At 36.8% G+C, this 22,049-nt stretch overlaps 1 protein-coding gene across 4 annotated transcripts in view; it reads left to right on the plus strand.

Annotated features, from left to right (window-relative positions):
* Positions 1-22,049, plus strand: part of BTBD10 (BTB domain containing 10) — a 70,573-nt gene that overhangs the window by 35,907 nt on the left and 12,617 nt on the right. For all 4 annotated transcript variants that reach the window (XM_056115856.1, XM_056115858.1, XM_056115857.1 and 1 more), the window contains 4 exons: positions 12,878-13,074; positions 15,054-15,339; positions 16,407-16,509; positions 17,964-18,084. In XM_056115856.1, coding sequence (XP_055971831.1) covers positions 12,878-13,074; positions 15,054-15,339; positions 16,407-16,509; positions 17,964-18,084 — 707 coding nt within the window. The remainder of the gene's footprint in view (positions 1-12,877; positions 13,075-15,053; positions 15,340-16,406; positions 16,510-17,963; positions 18,085-22,049) is intronic.

The raw sequence follows: 22,049 nt of genomic DNA on the forward strand, positions 1-22,049 counted from the left end.
CAAGACCTTTTTACGTAATTACTAGTGGTATTCTTTGTATTGGCTCTGTGTGTATGTGTATGTGATTCAAGAGTTTGGAATTCAAGAGTGTTTAAGTTTTAGATATGAAGGCAGAACTCTTAAGCAAATCTTTATGTCTTTATAGATGTTTCTAATGATTCCTTTTTAAAAATGTCTGTTATTGTAAAAGTGATATTCATATAAATTTGATAAGTACTGAAAAGCACAGGATAAAATTAAAATATTAGAATCAAAAGAAAAATAATATAATTTTCTGCATATATATAATATATAATATAAAGTCAAATACTTAATGTTTCTTGAGATATTACTACATATGCTGTTACATAATTTACCTATTTATGCTAAGAAATAGTATTGGATAGTATAATTCTTTAAGTCTCATGTTTGATGTATTTTTTATTTTGTAAATTCCACCAATTTTTATTTGACCATCAGAGAGCTCATTGTGATTGCTTAGCATACATTGTGTTTTTGCTTTTTGGATCATGCTTGGCAGTGCTCAGGGATTAATTCTTGCACTGTGCTCAGGGAGCACTCATGGCAGGACTTGGGGGACCATATGGGGTGCCAGGAATCAAACTCAGATTGGCTGAGTTAAGGCAAGTGCCCTGTCCACTATACTATCACTTTGGCTTCTCTTTGCTATATATATATTTTTTTCTCCCCTAAAAGTGAAGAATGTCTTAAGGGATTAAAGAAAAAATTTAAATACTTTTTTCTATAGAAAAATTCTTTTAAAAAAATTTATTGAATCACAGTGAGATACACAGTTAGAAAGTTGTTCATGATCAGGTTTCAGTCATACAGTGTTCCAACACCTGTCTCTTCACCAGTGTCCACTTCCCACCACCAGTATCCCCAATTTCCCTCTACCCCACCCCTGCCTATAAGGCACTTTTCTTCTCTCTCTCTCTCCCTCTCCCTCTCCCTCTCCCTCTCTCTCTCCCTCTCTCTCTCTCTCTCTCTCTCTCTCTCTCCTCTCCTCTCTTTTCAATAAGAATCTCAAAGATTTTTATTGTGATTATACAGTGAATTCTTTAAATATCACTTCTTTCAGAACAAAGCAAGTAAATAAAATGTCTTATAGAACATAGAAAAGACACCTTTTTTAAAATTAGAAAATGGGGCTGGAGTGATACAACAGTGATTAGGGCATTTATTTGCTTTGCTTGTGATCAACTGGGTTTGATCCCTGGCATCCCAAATGGTCCCCCAACACATCCACGAGTAATTCCTGGGTGCAAAGCCAGGAGTAACCTCTGAGCATTGCTGGTTGTTGGGTGTAGCTGAAACAAAAATTTGAAAAAGGAACCCAAGTGAGGTAAAACTTAACAAACAATACCAGACCAAGCAGAGGAATTTCTTCTATTTACAAAGATTTTCAAGGAAATCATAATAGTACATGACAGTGAAGGAAGAAAAAAATTCCTCTCTTTTTTCTGAGGAAACGTTTTGTTGATGAGAAAGTAAAATTAATCATTAATATTTAGTCACTATTAATAGTAATGGCAATAATAATAAATTTTAATACTATTATCAAAAATGTATACTAGTTGTTTTCTAAGCCACTGAAACAACTTACAGGAGCTGCCTGTAAAAGCTGTTGGACCAAAGATGTGGCTTAGAGGCTGGAGCGATAATACAGTAGATAGGATGTTTGCCTGACACGTGGCCGACCTGGGTTCGAATCCCAGCATCTCATATGGTCCCCCGCGCACTGTCAGGAGTAATTCCTGATTGCAGAGCCAGGAGTAATGCACAGGTGTGACCCAAAAAGCAAAAAAAAAAAAAGCAAAGATGTGACTTAGTGGTAGAGTACTTGCTTTGCATGTGTGAAACCTTGCCACTGCAATAATAATAATAAGTTAATATATAGTATCATTGTTATCATTGTCATTTTTCCACTTCTCTTTTTTCTCTCAAATACTTTGTTGTAATTGATGGGGGGAAAAAGCCTTTGTATTTAGTTCTGAAGTAGAAAGACGTATCAACTTAAGGTACTAAGAACTTAAAATTGTATTCATGGGCTACTCTGGTGGATGTTAAAGAATCTCACAAGTAGAAACTTTTTTCATGTATGTGAAAAACTGTTCTTTGGAGAAGAAAATTGTCTTAGTTTGATCTAGATATGTAGCACTGTAGCACTGTACTTCCATTGTTTATCGATTTGCTGAGCGGGCCCAGTAACGTCTCCATCGTGAGACTTCTTGTTACTGTGTTTGGCATATTGAATGCGTCGCGGGTAGCTTGCCAGGCTTTGCTGTGCGGGCTGAGGTACTCTCAGTAGCTTACTGGGCTCTCTGAGAGGGGCCTAGGAATTGAACCCGGGTCGGCTGGGCCAACTGTGTGCAAGGCAGACGCCCTACCACTGTGCTATCCCAAGATCAGATATATAGGAGGTTAAAAACCTGAGCTCAGAAATTAAACTCGTAGGTCTTTTTAAAAATATGAACAGGCATATTAAAACTTTGGAGAAATTATTTGATTAAATGTCAATTCAAACGAGGCAATGTCCAAACTAGCTGGATCACTTGATGACTAGTACAAAGTGAAGATATCTGAGAAGAAAGAGGGAATAGAAAGTTATATTAGACAAAGAGCATATTTATTATTATTACAAGGTTACTTTATGGGAATGTGGGGGATCTATCGGGCAGATTAACCAGTGCAATTTAGCTATTCCTGATAGGCTGGATTAAGGTTCTATCATAGGAAAAGCTGAAACTTTCTTGCAATGCCAGGAACGGAACCCAGGACTGCTCAGTGTTGCAAGGCAAGTGCTTTACAACTGAGCCACATCCCAAGGCCAGGGAGATGTGGTACCTCAGTTTGGTAACATGGGGATTGCACTAACACATGGTTCATTGAACACTGTGGTTTATGAAACTTATGTAGGGTTTCATGCATAAAAGTTTCCAGCATCATACCCCACTAGAGTGTTTGCTTCTTTCCTCCAGTGTCTCAGTCTGTCCTGTGCTGTCTTCCCATTTTTGAAACTTTCTGCTGAATAACAGTTCTCAGTTTCTGTTGCCTTGGGCGTGTTATTCCCTACTATGTTTCTTTAATTTTTATCAAGTAAACTTTTACTTTGATAGTAAAATATTAAAGTTTGTTCATCAGTGGTGCTTTCTGGCAATTTTTTTTTCATATTTTAGGTAAATGCTTTATGTTACTTGAAAGAAAAGATGCTCTTAGAGTGGCCAGTTAATGACATATCAAACTTGCTACTGTTATTGTTTCTGCTGCAAAAGGGTTGCTGATATGTCTGACCCTGGAACTTTGGGAAGAAGAGAAAGATACCAGGATTTAGTAGGACTAGTCAAAATTCTAGTGCTCTGTATTTTCTTTTGTTTTAGGGCCAGACCAGGTGGTGCTCTAGGCTTATTCCTTACAGCATTCTGTGGTCCATATATGCTGTCAGGCTTGGCTGCATATAAGCAAGTACTCTACCCACTATACTATTGCTCCTGCTCCTGAGCTGTATTTTCTTGCTAAAGCTGTCTTTTAAACTGGGATAATCTGGAATCTGAATGTCATTTTAAATATAACTATGAAAGGGAAATATATCAAACAGTAGATTTTATCATATAGCTTTTGAGAGCTTAGCCCACTCCTTATTAAGATTTTATTAACCAGTGCTTTTTCTTGGATAACAGCCCATATTATTAGCTAAAGAATAAAACACTTGGGCTGAGCAATAGCACAGTGGGTAGGGCATTTGCCTTGTACGCAGCCGACCCTGGTTCGATTCCCAGCATCCCATATAGTCCCCTGAGCACTGCCAGGGGTAATTCCTGAGTGCAGAGCCGGGGTAACCCCTGTGCATTGCCAGGTGTGACCCAAAACAAAACAAAAAAATAAATCACTTCTAGAAGGGGCTAAATTGATGACTCCTCCCAAGAAGAGAAATTTGCATTACATTTTGGGACTGTTGATTACAAAACTTTACTATTAGTTATTATCAGAATTTCTGATACTTAGCACAGGGGTTAAAAACCATGTTCTATTAAAAAAAAAGCTCAAAATATATAAAAATATAAATATGTGTATATACTTCAACTTTTATATATTGTATTTTATATATATATATATATATATAGGACTCCCAAACAGTGCTTGGGGGCCATGTGGTGCCAGGGTTTGAACTTGTTCTTGATATACTTGTCCTTGACTGCTGAGCTGTCTCTGCCCTGGTTGATAATTTTGCTTGTATGGATTACATTGTCTCTCTTACAACCCATTTTTCATTTAAGAATGAAAATAGCCATAAGCAGTATATAAATGAATGGGGCATGACTGTGTTCTAATTAAAATTTATAAAATTAGGTAATCATTTGTATTTGGCCCATGATTTAATTTATCAGATTTTAATATATTATAATGCTCATAAAAAGCATATGAAAATTGCTTCAAAATATATTTAATTTAAAAAATTTCCCCAGTACTAGAGAGAGAGAGTACAGTGGGTAAGACACTTGCCTTGTGTACAGCCAACCTGAGTTCAATCCATGACACCCCCTCATATGGTCCCCTAAGCACTACTAGGAGTGGTACCTGAACACAGAGCTAGGAATAAGCCCTGAACACAGCCAGTATGGACTAAATCCCTCTTTTGCCCCCAGATACCTCCCTGACCTCTGTTTTGAAGCCACACCTAGCAGTACTCAGGAACTGTGTCTGCCTCTGTAACCTCAGGCAGTCCTTAGGAGACCATAAGTGATACTGGGGATTCCAGTAGTCAGTTGCTTATACTTTATTTTAAAAGGGTTAGTTTTAAAAGTTGGAACATGGTGTTGGCGTGGTAAAAGGAACAACTTATATTTTCAGATAAAAATAGGATTGAAGTTAGTATTTTAAACTAATTTGAATGGACAGCTTCTGAAATTTACAAGGATGTTTACTTTATCATCACATGCTCAGGGGACCATGTGATACTGGGTCTCCATATAAGATAGACACTTAAGCTCCTTAAACTATTCCCACACCATCCAAAAAAAAATTGTCCTTTGAAGGGTTAGTTTGGGGCGACACCCACCAGTGTGTGAAGGCTGCTTTCAGTTCTATGTTACCAGGATCATGCAGTGCTTGAACCAGGTCAGGTGCATGTAAGGCAAGTGTCTTAACCCTTGTACTTTGTCTGACCTAGATAGTGTTTTAGAATTTGCTCAGTTATTAAAAATATAAATACCATATATTTATATATGCTATATTTATATATGGTGCGATAGCACAGCAGGTAGGGTGTTTGCCTTGCACGCAGCCAACTGGGCTGAACCGAGTTTGATTCCTGCGCCCTCTCAGAGAGCGCAGCAAGCTATCCAGAGTATCTCACTTGCACGGCAAAGCCTGGGAAGCTATCTGTGACGTATTCGATATGCCAAACACAGTAACAAGAAGTCTCACAATGGAGACGTTACTGGGCCCGCTCTAGCAAATCAATGAACAATGGGGGGACAGTGCTACCATAAAACTATAAAGCTCAGTAATATTTTTACACACCACACAGTAACTACAACAATATAGTGCTTGTTAACAAATAAATAACAAAGGGAAATAGGTATTTCTGAAAGTTGGTATACTCTGTAACTTCAGCTAAATGAAAAAACAAAGTATTTAATACTATATACTTGATTTTGGTGTTAATTGCTAGGACTATTTAAAGATAAGGAAGGAATACCTCACACAGAAAGTACTATCAGTAAAGAGGGTTAAGACTCTTATCCTGCATGCGGCCAGTCCAGGTTTCATCTCCGGTGTCCCATTGTTCCCCCAAATTACTCCCCCATGCCAGGAATAATTCCTGAGTACAGAGCCAGGAGTAATCCCTGAGCACAGCTGGGTGTGGCCCCCAAACAACCCCCCCCCCAAAAAAAAGGCATCATATAACTATATACTGCACAAGGGATGCCGGGAATTGACCCTGGGTTAGTCGTGTGCAAGGCAAACAGACTACCTGCTGTGCTATTGCTCTGGCCCCATATGACTTCTTTTTAAAATCTTGGTATATACAGATATATTCACTAACATTTGATTTTGTTTTGTATTTGGGCCACACTCAGCAGTGCTCTGGTCTTACTTCTGGCTCCAACACTCAGGGAGTGGGGAATCTAATCCCTGTCAGCCCCAGGTTGGCCATGTACAAGGCAGGCACCTTAACTGCTGTCATATCTCCACTCCCAAATTGACTTAATGTTTGATAGTCACTCTTAATTTAGTTTTTTAAGGCAAGCAAACACCTTACCTACTGTGTTACCTTTCCGATCCTCCATATGAATTTTAGAATCAGTTTATTCACCTTGCCAAAGAAACTAGCTTTGTTTCAATTAGAATTATATCTTTAGATAAACTTGGAAGAATTGACATCTTTACTGAGACTTCTTGGTTTACAAACATGATAAATTTTTCCACTTTTTTTAGGTCATCTTTTATTCCATCAGAGTTATAGCTTTCCATTTGTCTTTCAGAGCTTTTGTTAGATTTATTCTTCTGGTTTTGAAGCTATTGTAAATGATGTTTTAAAATTTTTAGTGTCTGATTTTTCATTGCTAATATATAGAAACACAGTTGTTATTTTTTTTTGGGGGGTGTTGTTTTTTAACCACACCTAGTAGTGTTCAGAGCATACTTGGGCTCTCTTTGCACTCAGACACTCTTGGTGGTCTTGGGGACCATATGCGGTGTTGGGGATTGAACCTGTGTCAGCTGCATGCAAGGCAAGTGCTATAGTGAATTTATGCCCTTTATGAAAATTCTTCAGTATTATTTGTAATTCTTTGTCTGTTATCTAATTTTTTATATTAATATAACCAGTCTTATTTTCTTTTGATTAATTTTAATAAGTTCTGTCTTTACCTTTTATAGTGAACTTTTTTCGTTCTATTTTTATTTTTGGGTCACCCAGTTGTGCTTTGGGCGAACCATGTGGTGTCCTGGATTGAACTGGGCTCTCTCTCATTTAGATATGTGACCCATCTGTTGAGATAGCTCTCTGCCTTTGTGTGTGTGTGTGTGTGTGTGTGTGTGTGTGACATTTAAATTTGTTTCCTGCAGGAAATGTATAGTTGGATTTGGCATTTATATCTAATCTTAATGTGATTATAGATATGTTTAAGTCTGTCATCTTGCTATTTACTTTCTGTTCATCCATTTTGTTCTAATTTCCTCAACCTCTTAGAGTTCAACCCTTTTTTTGGTCCTCTGTGTATCTTTGTGTATGTTTCATCCCCTTTGTTAGTTTAACTAGTTATTCTTTGAGGGGAAGGGGACTGCAGAGGGAAGTGTTTAAACTACTCCTGGTTCTATGCTCAGGGGCTGCTGGTTTGGGGCTTGGAAATATGTGGTGTTTAGGATTGAACCCAATTTGCTGTCACTGTCACTGTCCTCCCGTTGTTCATCGATTTTCTCGAGCGGGCCCAGTAACATCTCCATTGTGAGACTTTGTTGTTACTGTGTTTGGCATATCGAATACGTCACGGGTAGCTTGCGGAGTTCTCCGAGAAGGGTGGAGGAATCGAAACTCGGGTCGGCCACGGTTGCTGTGTACAAGGCAAACGCACTACCCGCTGTGCTGTTACTCCAGCCCAACTCAATTTGCTACATGCAATATATAAGTTCCTTAATTTCTGTGCTATATCTGTGGCTCCTAACATTATTCTTTCTTTCCTTCAGTGGTTGTATTAGAATGTCTTCATCTTTATTGTAGTGTACATTTCAATTTATTGTATAGAAAACAGCTTTACAGAATTGTTCTTCTGTTTTCAAGTTGTATTTAGTGAACCACACAGTATATTATTATTGTTAAAATTAATTAAATGTAAAAGAAAACAAAAAAGTGATTTATTTTCCCAGGTAGCTACTATTTCTGTGTTATTTCTTTGTGTGGTTTTTATATTTTTATCTAGAATTTTTTATTTGTGTTTGGTCCACATGTAGTGGTGCTTAGGGCTTACTCACTGGTGGGCTTAGGGGACCATATGCAGTGCCAGAAATTAAATGCAGGTAGGCCATGTGGTAAGCAAGCACTATGTCTCTCCGGCCCCTCATCTGGGTTTTTTTCTCTTTCTGTTCAAAGGATTCTTTTTCCATATTTGTTGTATAGGCTTGTTTCTTATAAATTAGTGCATCAGTATTATGTTTATCTGAAAATGCATTTTCCCTTTGATTTTTGAAGTGTTTCTACGGCAGTAAGGCATTTACTCTTGCACGCGGCTGACTGACAAACCCGGGTTCAATTCCTTCACCCCTCTTGGAGAGCCCGGCAAGCTACCTAGAATATCTTGCCCGCACGGCACAGTCTGGTGAGCTACCTGTGACGTATTCATATGCCAAACACAGTAACAAGTCTCACAATGGAGACGTTACTGGGCCTGCTCGAGCAAACTGATGAACAGGACAGTGCTACAGTGCAGTGCTTCTGTAGGTTATAGAGATTTTTGCTTTGTATTTCTTTTGAGTTTTATTTTTTCAATGAATGTGTTTGGTAGTTTAGTGTGCATTTTGTATCTGTGAGTTTGTAGCTTTCATTACATTTTTGGGAAATGTCGAGATTACAAATGTTTTTTTCAGTTCTTGCCTTTCTATATGGATTCTGTCTATGTATATATATGTTTAGGCATTAAAATTGATTTATCACTTAACTCATGCTCTACTTTTTAAATTTTCTATTTTGGATAATGGCTATTGCTATGTATTTAGATTCACAAATATTTTTCTTTCATAATGTATCCCCAATTTTGTTCTATTCAGAATATTTTTTAATCTTTAATAACTCATTTTTTATGGCTGGGTTTTTGGTTTGTGTACCTGCCTCTCTGTCTCCTTCCCTCCCTTCCATAACTCCTTTTTTTTCTTTGCTGTGTTCAGAATATTTAATAAGGTCTCTTTTTGGGTGCTTATATCATACTATACATTCAGTCCTTGTTACTTAATTTTTTTCTAGAAGAAGGTGTTGGGGCTGATGTACTCTTCATCTCTTTCTTTACCTGACCTCAATTGATATAATCTCTAACTCTTAAACACAGCATGAAGAACTTATCTTCTCTGAACTTGTTTGTCCTCATTTTCTTTTGCACGTTAGTTTTTCCCTTAGAGTGCTTTATGAGTTTAAAATCATTTAATTAGACAAAGTAGGGTATTATTAGTTTTCTCTGACGTCTTTTTGAAGGACTGATTCAGAATATAGTTTAATTGTGAGTAAAGAATATGAATATGACACCTTTAGGTTCATTTGAAATGTAAACATTTTAGAAATGAGGCCAGTATATTCAGCAGAAGGCTTAGCAGTATTTGATTTTTTAGCTTCAGAGCTATCTGGTAGAGACCCTTTTTTCAGTCAGTCAGTCTTCTTGGCTCTTACTCAGATGAAACATCCTGCATTTACCTTGATCTTTATTGTGTTTGTTCCCTGTTTATTAAATTATCAAGGGTTGCATATTTAGAGTATTTGCTCAGAGCACATTTAAAATTGCAGAGCTAGGACTGGAGAGGTAGTATAATAGGCAGGGTTTTTACCTTGCCCATCCAACCTGTCTTTGATTCCTAGCACTATGTTGTCCGTATATATTATATGTTATATATTACATATTATGTATATGTATGTATAGTTCTCTGAGCCCCACCAGGAGTAATAATTCCTGAGTTTAGAGTTAGGAAGAGTAAACTGTGAGCATCTCAGGGTGTGTATGGCCCAGAAAAAAAATACAAATGTACAGTTACTGGTAGAATGATCTGAATAATTTTTTATTTTTTATATGGTTTGCGTTGTTAATGCAGATTGTGTCCTTTTTTCCTGCTTTAGAACATAAGTCAGATATTTCAGGGGCCTTTATTAGACAAATGCAATAGAATTTTTTTTTTTCTTTTTGGGTCACCCCCGGCAATGCACAGGGGTTGCTCCTGACTCTGCAATTTGGAATCACTCCTGGAGGTGCTAGGGAACCATAAAGGATGCTGGGAATCAACCCTGTGTTCGCTGTGTGCAAGGCAAACGCCCTACCCTCTGTGCTGTCACTCCAGCTCCACAATAGAATCTTTTGATTTGTTCATTTTGAAGAAAAATATCTCTCATGGATAAAATTCTACTCTCATCTTTCTTACTAGAAAGAAGGTGGCAGATAATTTTTTCCCTGTAGATTTATGAGATACAGATGACTGATAAAGGTTGATACCTTGTCCTTATTTCCTTTGAAGTAACTTTAAGGGTATATGCAAGGTTACCCCTATTGTATATCTTTGTAATCTGTTACAATGAAATGATGATTGATTTTTATCATGAAATAAACCGCTAAAAAAACAAAGCATAGTATTAATAGCTAACAGAAGAGACCCTGAAGCACTGCGGACTTAAAACTTTTTGAATCATTGAGAAAATTAAATTTTAACTAGTATGGCTTTAAGGAGAGGTTTAGGTAATATTTAGGAGGATACTAGAATTAATTAAGCTTATTAGGTTTCTGTGTCACCTATCAGCATATCCTCTCTCTTGTGACTCAGAGCACCTTGTATTTTGGGGCTTTAATATTTCATCTGTCATTAAATAAACTAATATTTTCTAGTAGATTTTATTGTGTCACATGCATTGATGGTTAGCTTAAGCCTCTTTTAATCCCATAAATAGAATACATATACAGTTCCAAAATGTTAAGTAGCATCTAGAAGGTGGCAGATAATTGTTTTAGATCTGGCTCATTTTTATTCCTGTCTGTTTTTATACTTGTGATATATCCTATAATTAAAATCTTATCTATTTGTCAACAGTTGGCTTACTAAGTACCAGTCCTAATTTGCATCGGTGTCTTCTTCCTCTGTGATTTTAAAGTGTTTATTATCATCTAGCATTCTTTGTTCGTATTTTTGAGATAAATTTAGTCATTTTATATTTGACATTTGGGATAACATTTGATTTAAATTTCTACATGTTAAATTTTTTTTAAAAAAGAGATGTTCAGTGCTTCCATGTAATACTGCTACATTTAGAATTTATAAGCTCCTTGCAGAGCTTCTGTAATTTACTATGGTGTTTTATACATAGTACATGCAACTTAATATGTACATGATTCTTCAGACTATTTTAGTTGATCTTAATTATTATTCACTTCTTTCTAATAAAAACAGCCACCTACTGTGATCTACAATATTTAATTTTGGGCTCTGTATAGTTATTATTATTATTATTATTTTTTTAGACCCATTCAGGATAGTATAGGGGTTAAAGTGCTTGACTTGCAAAGAAGCTAACTCTTAGCCTGATTCCATGAGCACTGCGAGAAGTAACCCCTCAGCACAGAACTGGGACTATCTCTGAACATGTTAAGATTGAGCCCAATCCTCTCTGTTTAAAAAAAAAAAAAACAAAAACAAAGATAAATGCTACTTTAAAGCAGTCACTGTCATTGTCCTCCCATTGTTCATCGATGTCCTCGAGTGGGCCCAGTAATGTCACCATTGTGAGACTTCTTGGTACTGTGTTTGGCATATCGAATACATCACGGGTAGCTTGCCAGGCTTTGCCATGCAGGTGAGATACTCTCGGTAGCTTGCCCGGCTCTCCGAGAGGGGTGGAGGAATCGAACTGGGGTCGGCCCTGACCCAGGTTGGCTGCATGCAAGTCAAGTGCCCTACCCGCTTTGCTATTGCTGGGGCTGGAGAAATAAGTGAATGAGTTGCATATACTCTATATACAGGAGGTCTAGGTTTAATTCCTGGTGCTGTATGGTGCACAGAACACCACCAGGAGCAAAATGAAGTACCAAGGGGCTGGAACGAAAAAAAAAAAGCAAAAAAAAAATGATGTACCAAGCTGGGGAGCAACACCTGAGTTTTACCAGATGTGACCCCAAGACAAATATTTTAATAAGAGTTTAATAACATTAGAATATATTGATGTGGATTATAAATTTACTATTAAGTAGATTTATTTGACAGCAAGGTTAAAAAGGAATATATGCCTCATATTTTAAAAGAAATATGTGCCTCATATTTTGAGTTTTAAAAACTGGTGTTCTTTCCCTCTCTGTTTCTTTTTGGGCTTCACCTGGTGGTGCTCCTAGTTCGGTGCTCTGGCGGTGCTTAGGGGACTATATATGGTGCTGAGTATTAAGCCCAGGTTGACCACATTTGAGACAGGCACCTTAACAGCTGTCCTACCTTTCTGGCTTCATATTTATTTCCCTCTCATTTCATAACAAAGAAAATGAAAGATTAGAACACTATTTAGATCCTTGTATTCACCATCACCACTTCCCGCCGCTATGTACACAGAACCGCTGTCAGAAGTTAAATATTTCTGGGTTTAGTTTTTTTGGTTTTATTTTTTTTCTTTTTGGGTCACACCCGGCGATGCTCAGGGGTTACTCCTGGCTCATGCACTCAGGAATTACTCCTGGCGGTGCTCAAGGGACCATATGGGATGCTGAGAATCGAACCTGGGTCGGCCATGTTGGCTGCGTGCAAGGCAAATGCCCTACCCGCAGTGCTATCGCTCCAGCCCTGGGTCTTAGTTTTTTATCCTTGAAAAAAAGATGTGATTAAATTCAACAAAGTGTACAAGTTTTGACGTTTCAGAAGTAAGTAGTTTCAGAAATCAGATTTCAGAATTAAGTTATTTGATTTGTTGCCTTAAAATATCAGTGGTTTTAAGGCAGGAGATAGCTTAATGGGTGAGCACAGGCTTTGTATGTGGCAAGTCCTGTGTACCCTCTCTAGGAGCAATTCCTGAGCACAGGGGCAGGAGTAGCCTCTGAGTATTTAAAAATAAAGATACACATATATAGTTTATATATAAAAAACTATTTTTCTCTTAAAATGTGGTGGTTATTCATGTTTTTATTGCTAATTTTCTTTTCTAATTTATCAGCACTCCCTCACGTGTTGCTAAAGGAGCTGTTGACCACACCAAAATGAGTCTCCATGGTGCTTGTGGAGGACATGAACGATCAAGAGATAGACGAAGATCAAGTGACCGATCACGGGATTCATCACATGAAAGAACAGAATCTCAACTAACTCCTTGCATTAGAAATGTTACTTCTCCAACACGACAGCATCATATTGGTATGTAGAGTCAGCTGTCTTTCACTCCTCTTTAAAAACATACATCCTGCTGGTTTTGTTTTTTTTTTTTTTTTTTTTGGGAAGCTACCTACACTCAGTGATGCTTGGGCCCTATTCCTAGCTCTGTACTCAGGAGTGACCCCTTGCAGTATTCAGGGTAACTGTTCTAGGGATCTGAGCTGGGTGTGAGATCTCTGATAGTATAAGTTACAAGTAAGTGCTTTAATCCTTGTACTGTCTCTCAGACCTATTTGCTTTTTTAAGTAGTGACAGCAGTGAATTGTGCCTAGTACTTAAGTGTAAATTAACTTCCTTTATTAAGTTGTTTCTATTTTACATTTAACCTGGATTTTGCTGTCAGAAGCAAGAATTTAAAGAATTTAAAAATTCTCAAAAGTCTGAGACAGTCTTAATTTCTATGTAATTTGCCTGCAATAATAATGTTCTGTTAACATTAAAACTGATGTTTTAGTTTTAAAAATATTTTAAGCTGGTTCCTATAATCTTATGAAGGTATAAGCAACAGTTTATTATAAAAGTTTGTATTTTAATAGAAATCTTTGATCATAGAAAGGAGTAAAAGCTAGAATATTTTATTTATTTTTACAATATTTCCAATTTAATAGCAACAGATCAAAGAAGTGTGTTTTGCTTACTTGAGAACCAGCTCCTTTTTACATACTATGCAAAAAACATTATCTTGGTGCGCGTGCGTGTGCGCATACATGGACACACACACACATCTGTAAATGACCACTGAAGCAGTAGTATATAAGCAGTGTGAGGTTGATTTTTCACTTTCCACTAAAGAAAGTGACAGGTGTTGCCTTAAAATTTCTAATTACATGATTAAAAATATGCAGAAAATTTGTCACTATCTAAGTAGGTCCTTGAAGTGGGAATTGTGCCAGTAAGCCAAAAAAATCACTAAAAACTATAATTAGAAGTTGACAGTTTTTATATGTAAAATCAGTATCTAGGAAGAAAAAAGACTAGAGTAAACTGTTTCATTATACTAGAAAATTTTGCAGTGGGGATGCTATCTGCATTGTGGAAATAGGCACTAAGGAGGAGGTGTCAGAGTATCTCTGAAGATAGAGCAAACCTAATTATATAATCAGTAAAACAGTACAGAATGTTCTGAGTAGCCTGAGTCATGGAGGAATTTGGCAAAAGCTAATGAAACTGATGAGATGGAGGTACATTTTTAGGTCACCTTTAAAGTTTAGTAATTAACTTCTTAAGGAAACTTACTCCAAAGTCTTAATTTTCTTCTTCAGTATTGAAACATTTAAATATTTTCTGAATTTTAATAGTATTTTTTACCTACTATCTGCTATTAACTTTATTTAGTAGATGTTATAAGTTACTTAAATATTTCTTGCTTTCTTATCCTTTTCTTTGGGACCTTCTTTTTGTGAAATAAATGGCTGAATTTTTTTTTCCTTTAGAGTGTCTTTGATTTTAAAATTTGTACTTTGTATTTAGTAGTTTTAATACCTCTAGTTTTTAAGACAGCTTTAATTATTATTATTACTTTTACTAGTTTCAGTGCTTATATAATTTGTTGAGGATATTTTAGTCCTGGTAGGTGGGCGGCCACACGGTCTTTTGACATCCCGTGGAATCCAGACGTTACTGGCGCCCGCTCGAACAAATCGACGACTAACGGGAAGTTAAGTGATTAAGTGATTTTAGTCCTGGGGTTTTGTATGTTTTTAGGAGGAGTAATAAATTTTTTCTTAAATTTTGATCTTGGTCTGGTTCATCCTCTATACATCTGTTTAGAAGTCTACATATTTGGTTATTATAGAAAACATCTGATTTTTTAGGTTTTATTCTGGGAAAGTAAAATAATATTTATGCTTTTCTTTGAGAATGTCATTTAAAATCAAAAAGAAGAAATACTGTGATTTAAAATTTTTAAATAAAACTTTTATGAAGGATAATTTATACTACTTTTAATATCTTTGTTTCAGAACGAGAAAAAGATCATAGTTCCTCTCGCCCAAGTAGTCCTCGTCCTCAAAAAGCATCTCCAAATGGTTCCAGTAGCAGTGCCGGGAACAGTAGCAGAAATAGTAGTCAGTCAAGTTCCGATGGTAGCTGTAAAACTTCTGGGGAGATGGTATTTGTATATGAAAATGCAAAAGAAGGTGCTCGTAATTTAAGAACATCAGAACGAGTGACGCTAATAGTAGATAACACTAGATTTGTTGTAGACCCATCCATTTTTACTGCACAGCCAAATACAATGTTGGGCAGGTTAGTATTACATTTCTTTCATATACTAATTATACAAAGCATTTTCTTATTTGAGTTTTCAAAATTCATTTTTCAGCAATTGCCTTAAAATAAAATGTTTTTGTTTTATAGGTATCTTAGTTTTGAAGGTTAAATAACTTGCCCAAGTCAATGCAACTCAAAAATGTACACAAAATCAGATCTTGGTCTTGATTTCATTTCTCATGCATTTTGCAGTATCAGTAGGAATAGCAAACAGAATGAAGACAGGATACTGAAAAAAATCTCTACAAGGTCAAAATTATAGATTTTCTAACAAATTGAATTAAAAAATAGAAATATTTTTCTTCACTTGGAGCTTCTAAATTCTACCTCAGAAATCAGCAGTTATTAGCATATTTGAAAGGTAAAAACTCCTAAAGACTACTCCCAGCATGTGTTGTCAGTGTGATGGCAAATACTTAAAAAAGATGAAGAAATACCTAGTTGCATGAAGGAGAGGTAATTATGTTCTAATCTCTGCTCGTCCAGAGTTTGGAAACTTCAGTCTAAGAAGTATATAATAAACATTGTGTACATGTTTTAAGCATTCCCCAAACTAGGATAGAATGCCTACCTTTTAACTGAAAAATTATTAGTTCTTTTTATTTTTGTATGAAACAGGGTATTTTAATTTTATGTATTTTTCATTTACAATGAAATAAAAATTAATTTTGAGGAAAAATTTTTTCTAGATTGTGATTTAGACTTTCTTGTGTGGGTGTAATTTGTTTTGTTATTTTGTGGCCAGTGATTGAGGAACCTAGGTTAGTTGATTATTTGATTTTACTGAGTAAGGTCTGTAATGTTTATTAGCTTGGGAATTTTATCAGTTAATTTCATGATTTGCTTTTAGGAAATCTTTATCGTCCAGTCAGAAAGGAAATATTTTCAATATTTCTTTAACATTTGTCAGGATAGATTTTTAATAAATGTTAATTATTTTAATACTATAATGTTTATAATGTTAACTTTTATACATGAAGTAAAAAATTTCCTTTTGAAGGAAGAATCATATATAGATATTTCTCAATTATTCACAATCATAGGATGTTTGGATCTGGCAGAGAACATAACTTTACACGACCCAATGAGAAAGGAGAGTATGAGGTGGCAGAGGGAATTGGCTCCACTGTATTCCGAGCTATTTTGGTGAGTGTGTCTTTCCTATGTATACATATATACATACAGACACACACACATACACACACATATGACCCTTTCTTGGTATATGGCCCCTTTTTTGGTTTCAGTACTTGAATTGGAAGCAAAGCTCTGTTTTAGTGTCTCTGTAGAGTTATACAATTGTTTTCGTGCAATTAAAATTAAAAAAAATTCATGCTATTTTACTTTTTACATGCTATTTTTAATGCATAAAGGTAATTACACAGACATTTTATGACCTCTATGGAAATAACATTAAGAATGATTTATCCTTTAGGTCTACATAGGAAATTCTTTGAAGTTGCTTAGATTTGTGTAGTATATTATTCCTCCCTCTTTAATTCTCTTTAAGTAATTCTCTTAATTCTTTTAACTCCTAAAAATGAATATGGTGTTTGAATTCTAAAATTTTATTGAAAATAGCCACCAGCGTGGACACATAAAAACATTTAAAAACCATTTCTAAGATATATTTATTTGAATTAGAATCTGTAATTTTAAATCAGTGATAATTTAGTGTGTGATGGTTTATGCCAGTATGAAATATAATTGAGATCATTTTGGGAGAAGTGAGGAGGGAGGACCACTGTGATACTAGATAGGAAAGTAGTTATACTTGAACACGTACCAGAGTATATTTTGCTTCTATTGATGCAGTAATTTTAGTATTTGTGTTATTGTGACTCTGAATATCAAGAAGCTTGAGTAGGTCTTAACTTTTTGTGAGTGCTGCCAATACTTCTGTTTATCCCCCAGTTGAGTTGACAAGAAAATTTTGATGAGCTATGGAGTAACTTATCTGTAATTTTGTTCCAACCCTGAACACTTCTGAGATTTTGGAAATAATTTCTATTGATTGTATTAGTGTGGAAAACACAAAAGGATAGTGTTTGGGAAAAGAGTATCTATGCATTTTTTCTTTTACATATTTTAATGTGTAATTATGACTTTGAAGTTCTTTTCTAAAAACCCTATTTTTTTTTCACATTCTCTTGGTGATACTTAAGGTAATTCAAAATATGTTATTCGACTAAGTAACATTTTTTGGTTTTGTTTTTGTTTGGGGGCCACAACCAGTAAGCCAAGGCTTACTCCTGGCTCTACACTGAAGGATCACTTCTGACAGTGCCTTGGGGACCATATGAATTGCTAGGGATAGAACCCAGGGTGGCTGTATGCACAGCAAGGTCTCAACTTGATCTGCTATTTACTATCACTTCAGCCCCCTTTGTGACTTTTTAAAAGAATTTAGAATTTTTATGACCGTTGTATAGAAAAATAAAGTGTGTAAAATACTTATGAATTTGCTTGATATTGTTGAGACAAAATATGAAAAAGTTTTTGGGAGACATGGGTGCTAATTTTAACTCTGCTGTTCCAGCCCAATCTTAGTTTTGGCTACCTCATGTTTCTGATGCATTCTTTACTTTCCGCCCCCTCAGGATTACTATAAAACAGGAATAATCCGTTGTCCTGATGGCATATCTATTCCTGAGCTGAGAGAAGCATGCGACTACCTTTGTATCTCTTTTGAATATAGTACTATTAAATGTAGAGATCTCAGTAAGTATGATGTTTCGTATGTAAAGTGTGCATTGTGGAGTTACAATATATTGATGTTAAAAGTTTAAAAGTACCATTCACCTACATTTCATATGCTTAATTGAGTTCTGACGCATTTATGGGAAAAATGTATCTTTTATAAGCCCCTTAGGAAAATTTACAGTGGTTTTCCCAAGTTTAATAAACTTCTTTTATAGTTCCCTCCAAAATATTCTTCAGCTCTTTTTTCTTATTCATTGCTAGTCTTCATCTGTATTAGGGATGAAGCCTTCATCTGGCTTTGGTCATATGTGATGTTTGTTTTATTCCTCAGATCTCATCAATCAAAAAATAATTATTTTTACTTAGCATTTAAGATAATATCCTGTCAATATGCAAGTATGCAAATAATTCTCAAAAAACAATGTTTTGTATGAAAGATCCTAAATAGATCATTTAGTGCTTACTTATATGAAAATTCTTTATCCAGAATTTTCAAAAGTCGTCTCAGAATAGGGTTTAGAACTGTGGAATTTACTTATTGGTTGACACTCTTTTCACCACCTCATCACCTTTCCGTCTATGGTTAAAACAAGCCTAAAGAGAGGTGGCGGGGGGCGGGGGGGGGGGGGGGGCTTGGGGGAGGTATTGATTATATTCAGAAAAGTAAAGAAATTATAAATTACAAAATGTTGACTTGGATACTGAATTGTTAGGGAACTTCAAAAGGAGTGGTCATGCAGACCACCAGCTTAGAGAAGGAATTCAGAGGGGAAAAGTAGTAAAAGAATAAATAACAAGGGCAAATAGATAGTATAGGGGTTAAAGTGTTTGCCATGCATCTGGCCAATCTTGGTTTGAATCCCAAACAGCATGTTCCCGAGCACTGCCAGGGGGTTACTTCTAAGCACAGAGATGGATGAACCCTTGAGCACTGCTGGAGGTGGCCAACCCCCTGTCCTGCTGGTTGACACCTTAGTTTTGTGCTGTGATCCTTTCTTGGAATATTGTGGGAATCCATGAGAAATACTGGTTTATAGGTCATTCTAAAGGAGATTTTCAGAGTAAGGATAACAAAGCTTTACCCTGGCATTAACTTAATTAAAGCAAAGCCTTATGCAAGGCAAAGACCTTACTCAAGTACTTTCTCTTTCGCTGTCACTGTCATTGTCCTCCCATTGTTCATCGATTTGCTGCAGTGAGCCCAGTAACGTCTCTATTGTGACAATTGTTACTGTGTTTGGCATGTTGAATACAGCACGGGCAGCTTGCCAGGCTTTGCCATGCGGGCAAGATACTTTTGGTAGTTTGCCGAGCTCTCCGAGAGGGGTGGAGGAATTAAACCTGGGTTGGTCAGGTTGGCCGCATGCAAGGCAAACGCCCTACCACTGTGCCTGGAAGATCTTGAATACATGTTAATGTTTTTATAGTTTATCCTCTGTATAGTTGGAAGCTATTCAATGTTTGTGGTTATGACCCTATGCTTGCCCTAGACCTGGGTATTTTTACCTAAGTTATTACCTAAGTTTAACTTTGCTATGGCAGAGTGTGTCATAGTATTAGAAACTTAATGAGAAACTTTATTTAAAATATTTTGGTTTGGGGCCACACCCAGCAATTCTCAGGGGTTAGTCCTGGCTCTGCACTCAGGAATTACTCCTGGCAGTATTCAGGGGACCATATGGGATGCTGGGGATCGAACCCAGGTTGTCCATATGCAAGGCCCACCTTGCTATTGCTCTGGCCCTAAAATTTTATTTAAAATTTTAAGACACTTAAAAGATAAAAATTTTAAGATGCCTTGTGTAGTACTTAACCATAATCAGTACTTAAAACATAAACATCCCGGCCTGAGAAATGGTACAGAAGGAAAGGCACTTGCTTGCTGTGTGCCCACAGCCATTCTTTCCTAGGCATCACAGATCGTCACTGGAGCACAGTCAGGTGTAAGCCTTAAGCACTGTCAGGTGTGACCCCAGCCATTCTTCTTTGGGCTTAGTTATAATTTACTTGAAAATGAGTGGCATTATCAAATCTGTCCCTAGGTAACATTTTATTTTCCCAAGCATTCTTAAAGTCTCCATAAAATATCAAGAAGAGATAGTATCCACCTCAATTTGGTTGAATCAGGGAGCCTTAGTTACTATAAACCAAAGGATTCTTGACTTTACAGTTTCTGTTTATATTCTTGACCACTTTAGTTTAACTTTGTGTAATTAGATATGATTATTTGAAAAAAAAAACCCTGTAGAAATTTTTTTTTTTTTTGTCTACACTGGTGGTGCTCAGGTCTTACTCCTGGCTTTGCACTCAGGGATCATTCTGGCAGGGCTGGGGGTTTATATGAGGTACAAACTAATTTAGATTTTAGCACTGCAGCCCTTTGGATATAATTTACCTTGTCATCACTATTAAGTAACATTTACTTATTTTGGTGCTGGAGCGATAGCACAGTGGGTAGGGTGTTTGCCTTGCAAGCGGCCAACATGGCCGACCTGAGTTCGATTCCTCCGCCCCTCTCCGAGAGCCCGGCAAGCTACCGAGAGTATCTCGCCCACACGGCAGAGCCTGGCAAGCTCCCCGTGACGTATTCAATATGCCAGACACAGTAACAACAAAGTCTCCAATGGAGACATTACTGGGCCCGCTCGAGCAAATCGATGATCAGTGGGAGGGCCTTTACTTTACTTACTTTTACTTACTTATTTTAGGTCTAAAAGTAAGAATCTTTATGTGAGGGGCTGAAAGATATTATGAAGGCTTAGCCACTTGCCTTGCATGTTGTCAACCTGGGTTTGATTCTTGGCACCATAGATGGCCTGTCAAGCCGTCACTGGTGTGATTCCTCCGTACAGCTGGGTGTGGCCCAAATCATAATCTATGTGAATTATGTTTTTGGCGTTTATTAATGACTTGAAATTTATCCTAGATAACTTACATTAACGAGAAATTCAGAGATTTTTAATAGAGATTGCTAAAGCAAAACAATACAAAATCTGGATAGGAGGGGAAAAAGTAGTCTTAGAAAAATATAGGGGCCACGGGCTCGAGAGATAGCACAGCAGGTAGGGTGTTTGCCTTGCACGCGGCCGACCTGGGTTCAATTCCCAGCATCCCATATGGTCCCCTGAGCACCGCCAGGAGTAACTCCTGAGTGCAGAGCCAGGAGTAACCCCTGTGCATCGCCAGGTGTGACTCAAAAAGCAATATATATATATATGGGCCAGAGCAATAGTACAATGTGTAGAGCACTTGTCTTGCACTCTGCTGACCTGGTTTGATCTTAGATATTACCTATATTCCTCTGAACCTCTCTAGGAGTGAGCCCTGAGTGCAGAGCCAGAAGTGTGCCCCACTCCCCGCTGCCCCCTGTACAACAAAATTAAAATTTATACTCTAGGTGTAGACTTAAGGCCCCAATTGAATTTTTCCTACAAACATGTGCCTTTAGTAAATATTAGAATGAAGGGTCTGGAGAGATAACACAGTGGGTAGGGCGTTTGCCTTGCATGCGGCCGACCCGGGTTCGATTCCCAGAGTCCCATATGGTCCCCTGAGCGCTGCCAGGAGTAATTCCTGAGTGCAGAGCCAGGACTTAGAGGAGTAACTCCTGTGCATTGCCAGGTGTGATCCAAAATATATATATATATATATATATATATATATATATTAGAATGAAGCTTCACACTAAAACCTGTCTTTTAACTAAAATTATTTACTTTTGTTTTGAGGCCATAAATATTAAGGTTAGTAAGTAGCTTCACTAACAACTTGTTTATTTTTATTCAGCCCTCAGAAATGATTAGGCATACAGAAAGCATTAGCAGAAAGGATTAAATGCTGGCCAGATATATGCAGTGTAGTAGGGAAGACTGACAAGTAAATTATATTTGATGTTAGAGGAAAACTAGTGTATTAAGTGAACGTTAGAAATTAAATTCTATTTGTTCGAGTGAGAGGGGGTTCCGGAGGGGATGAGTAATTGT

Source organism: Sorex fumeus, unplaced genomic scaffold (assembly GCF_029834395.1).
Source record: "Sorex fumeus unplaced genomic scaffold, SorFum_2.1 ptg000030l, whole genome shotgun sequence".
In the NCBI taxonomy this organism is placed as follows: Eukaryota; Metazoa; Chordata; class Mammalia; order Eulipotyphla; family Soricidae; genus Sorex; species Sorex fumeus.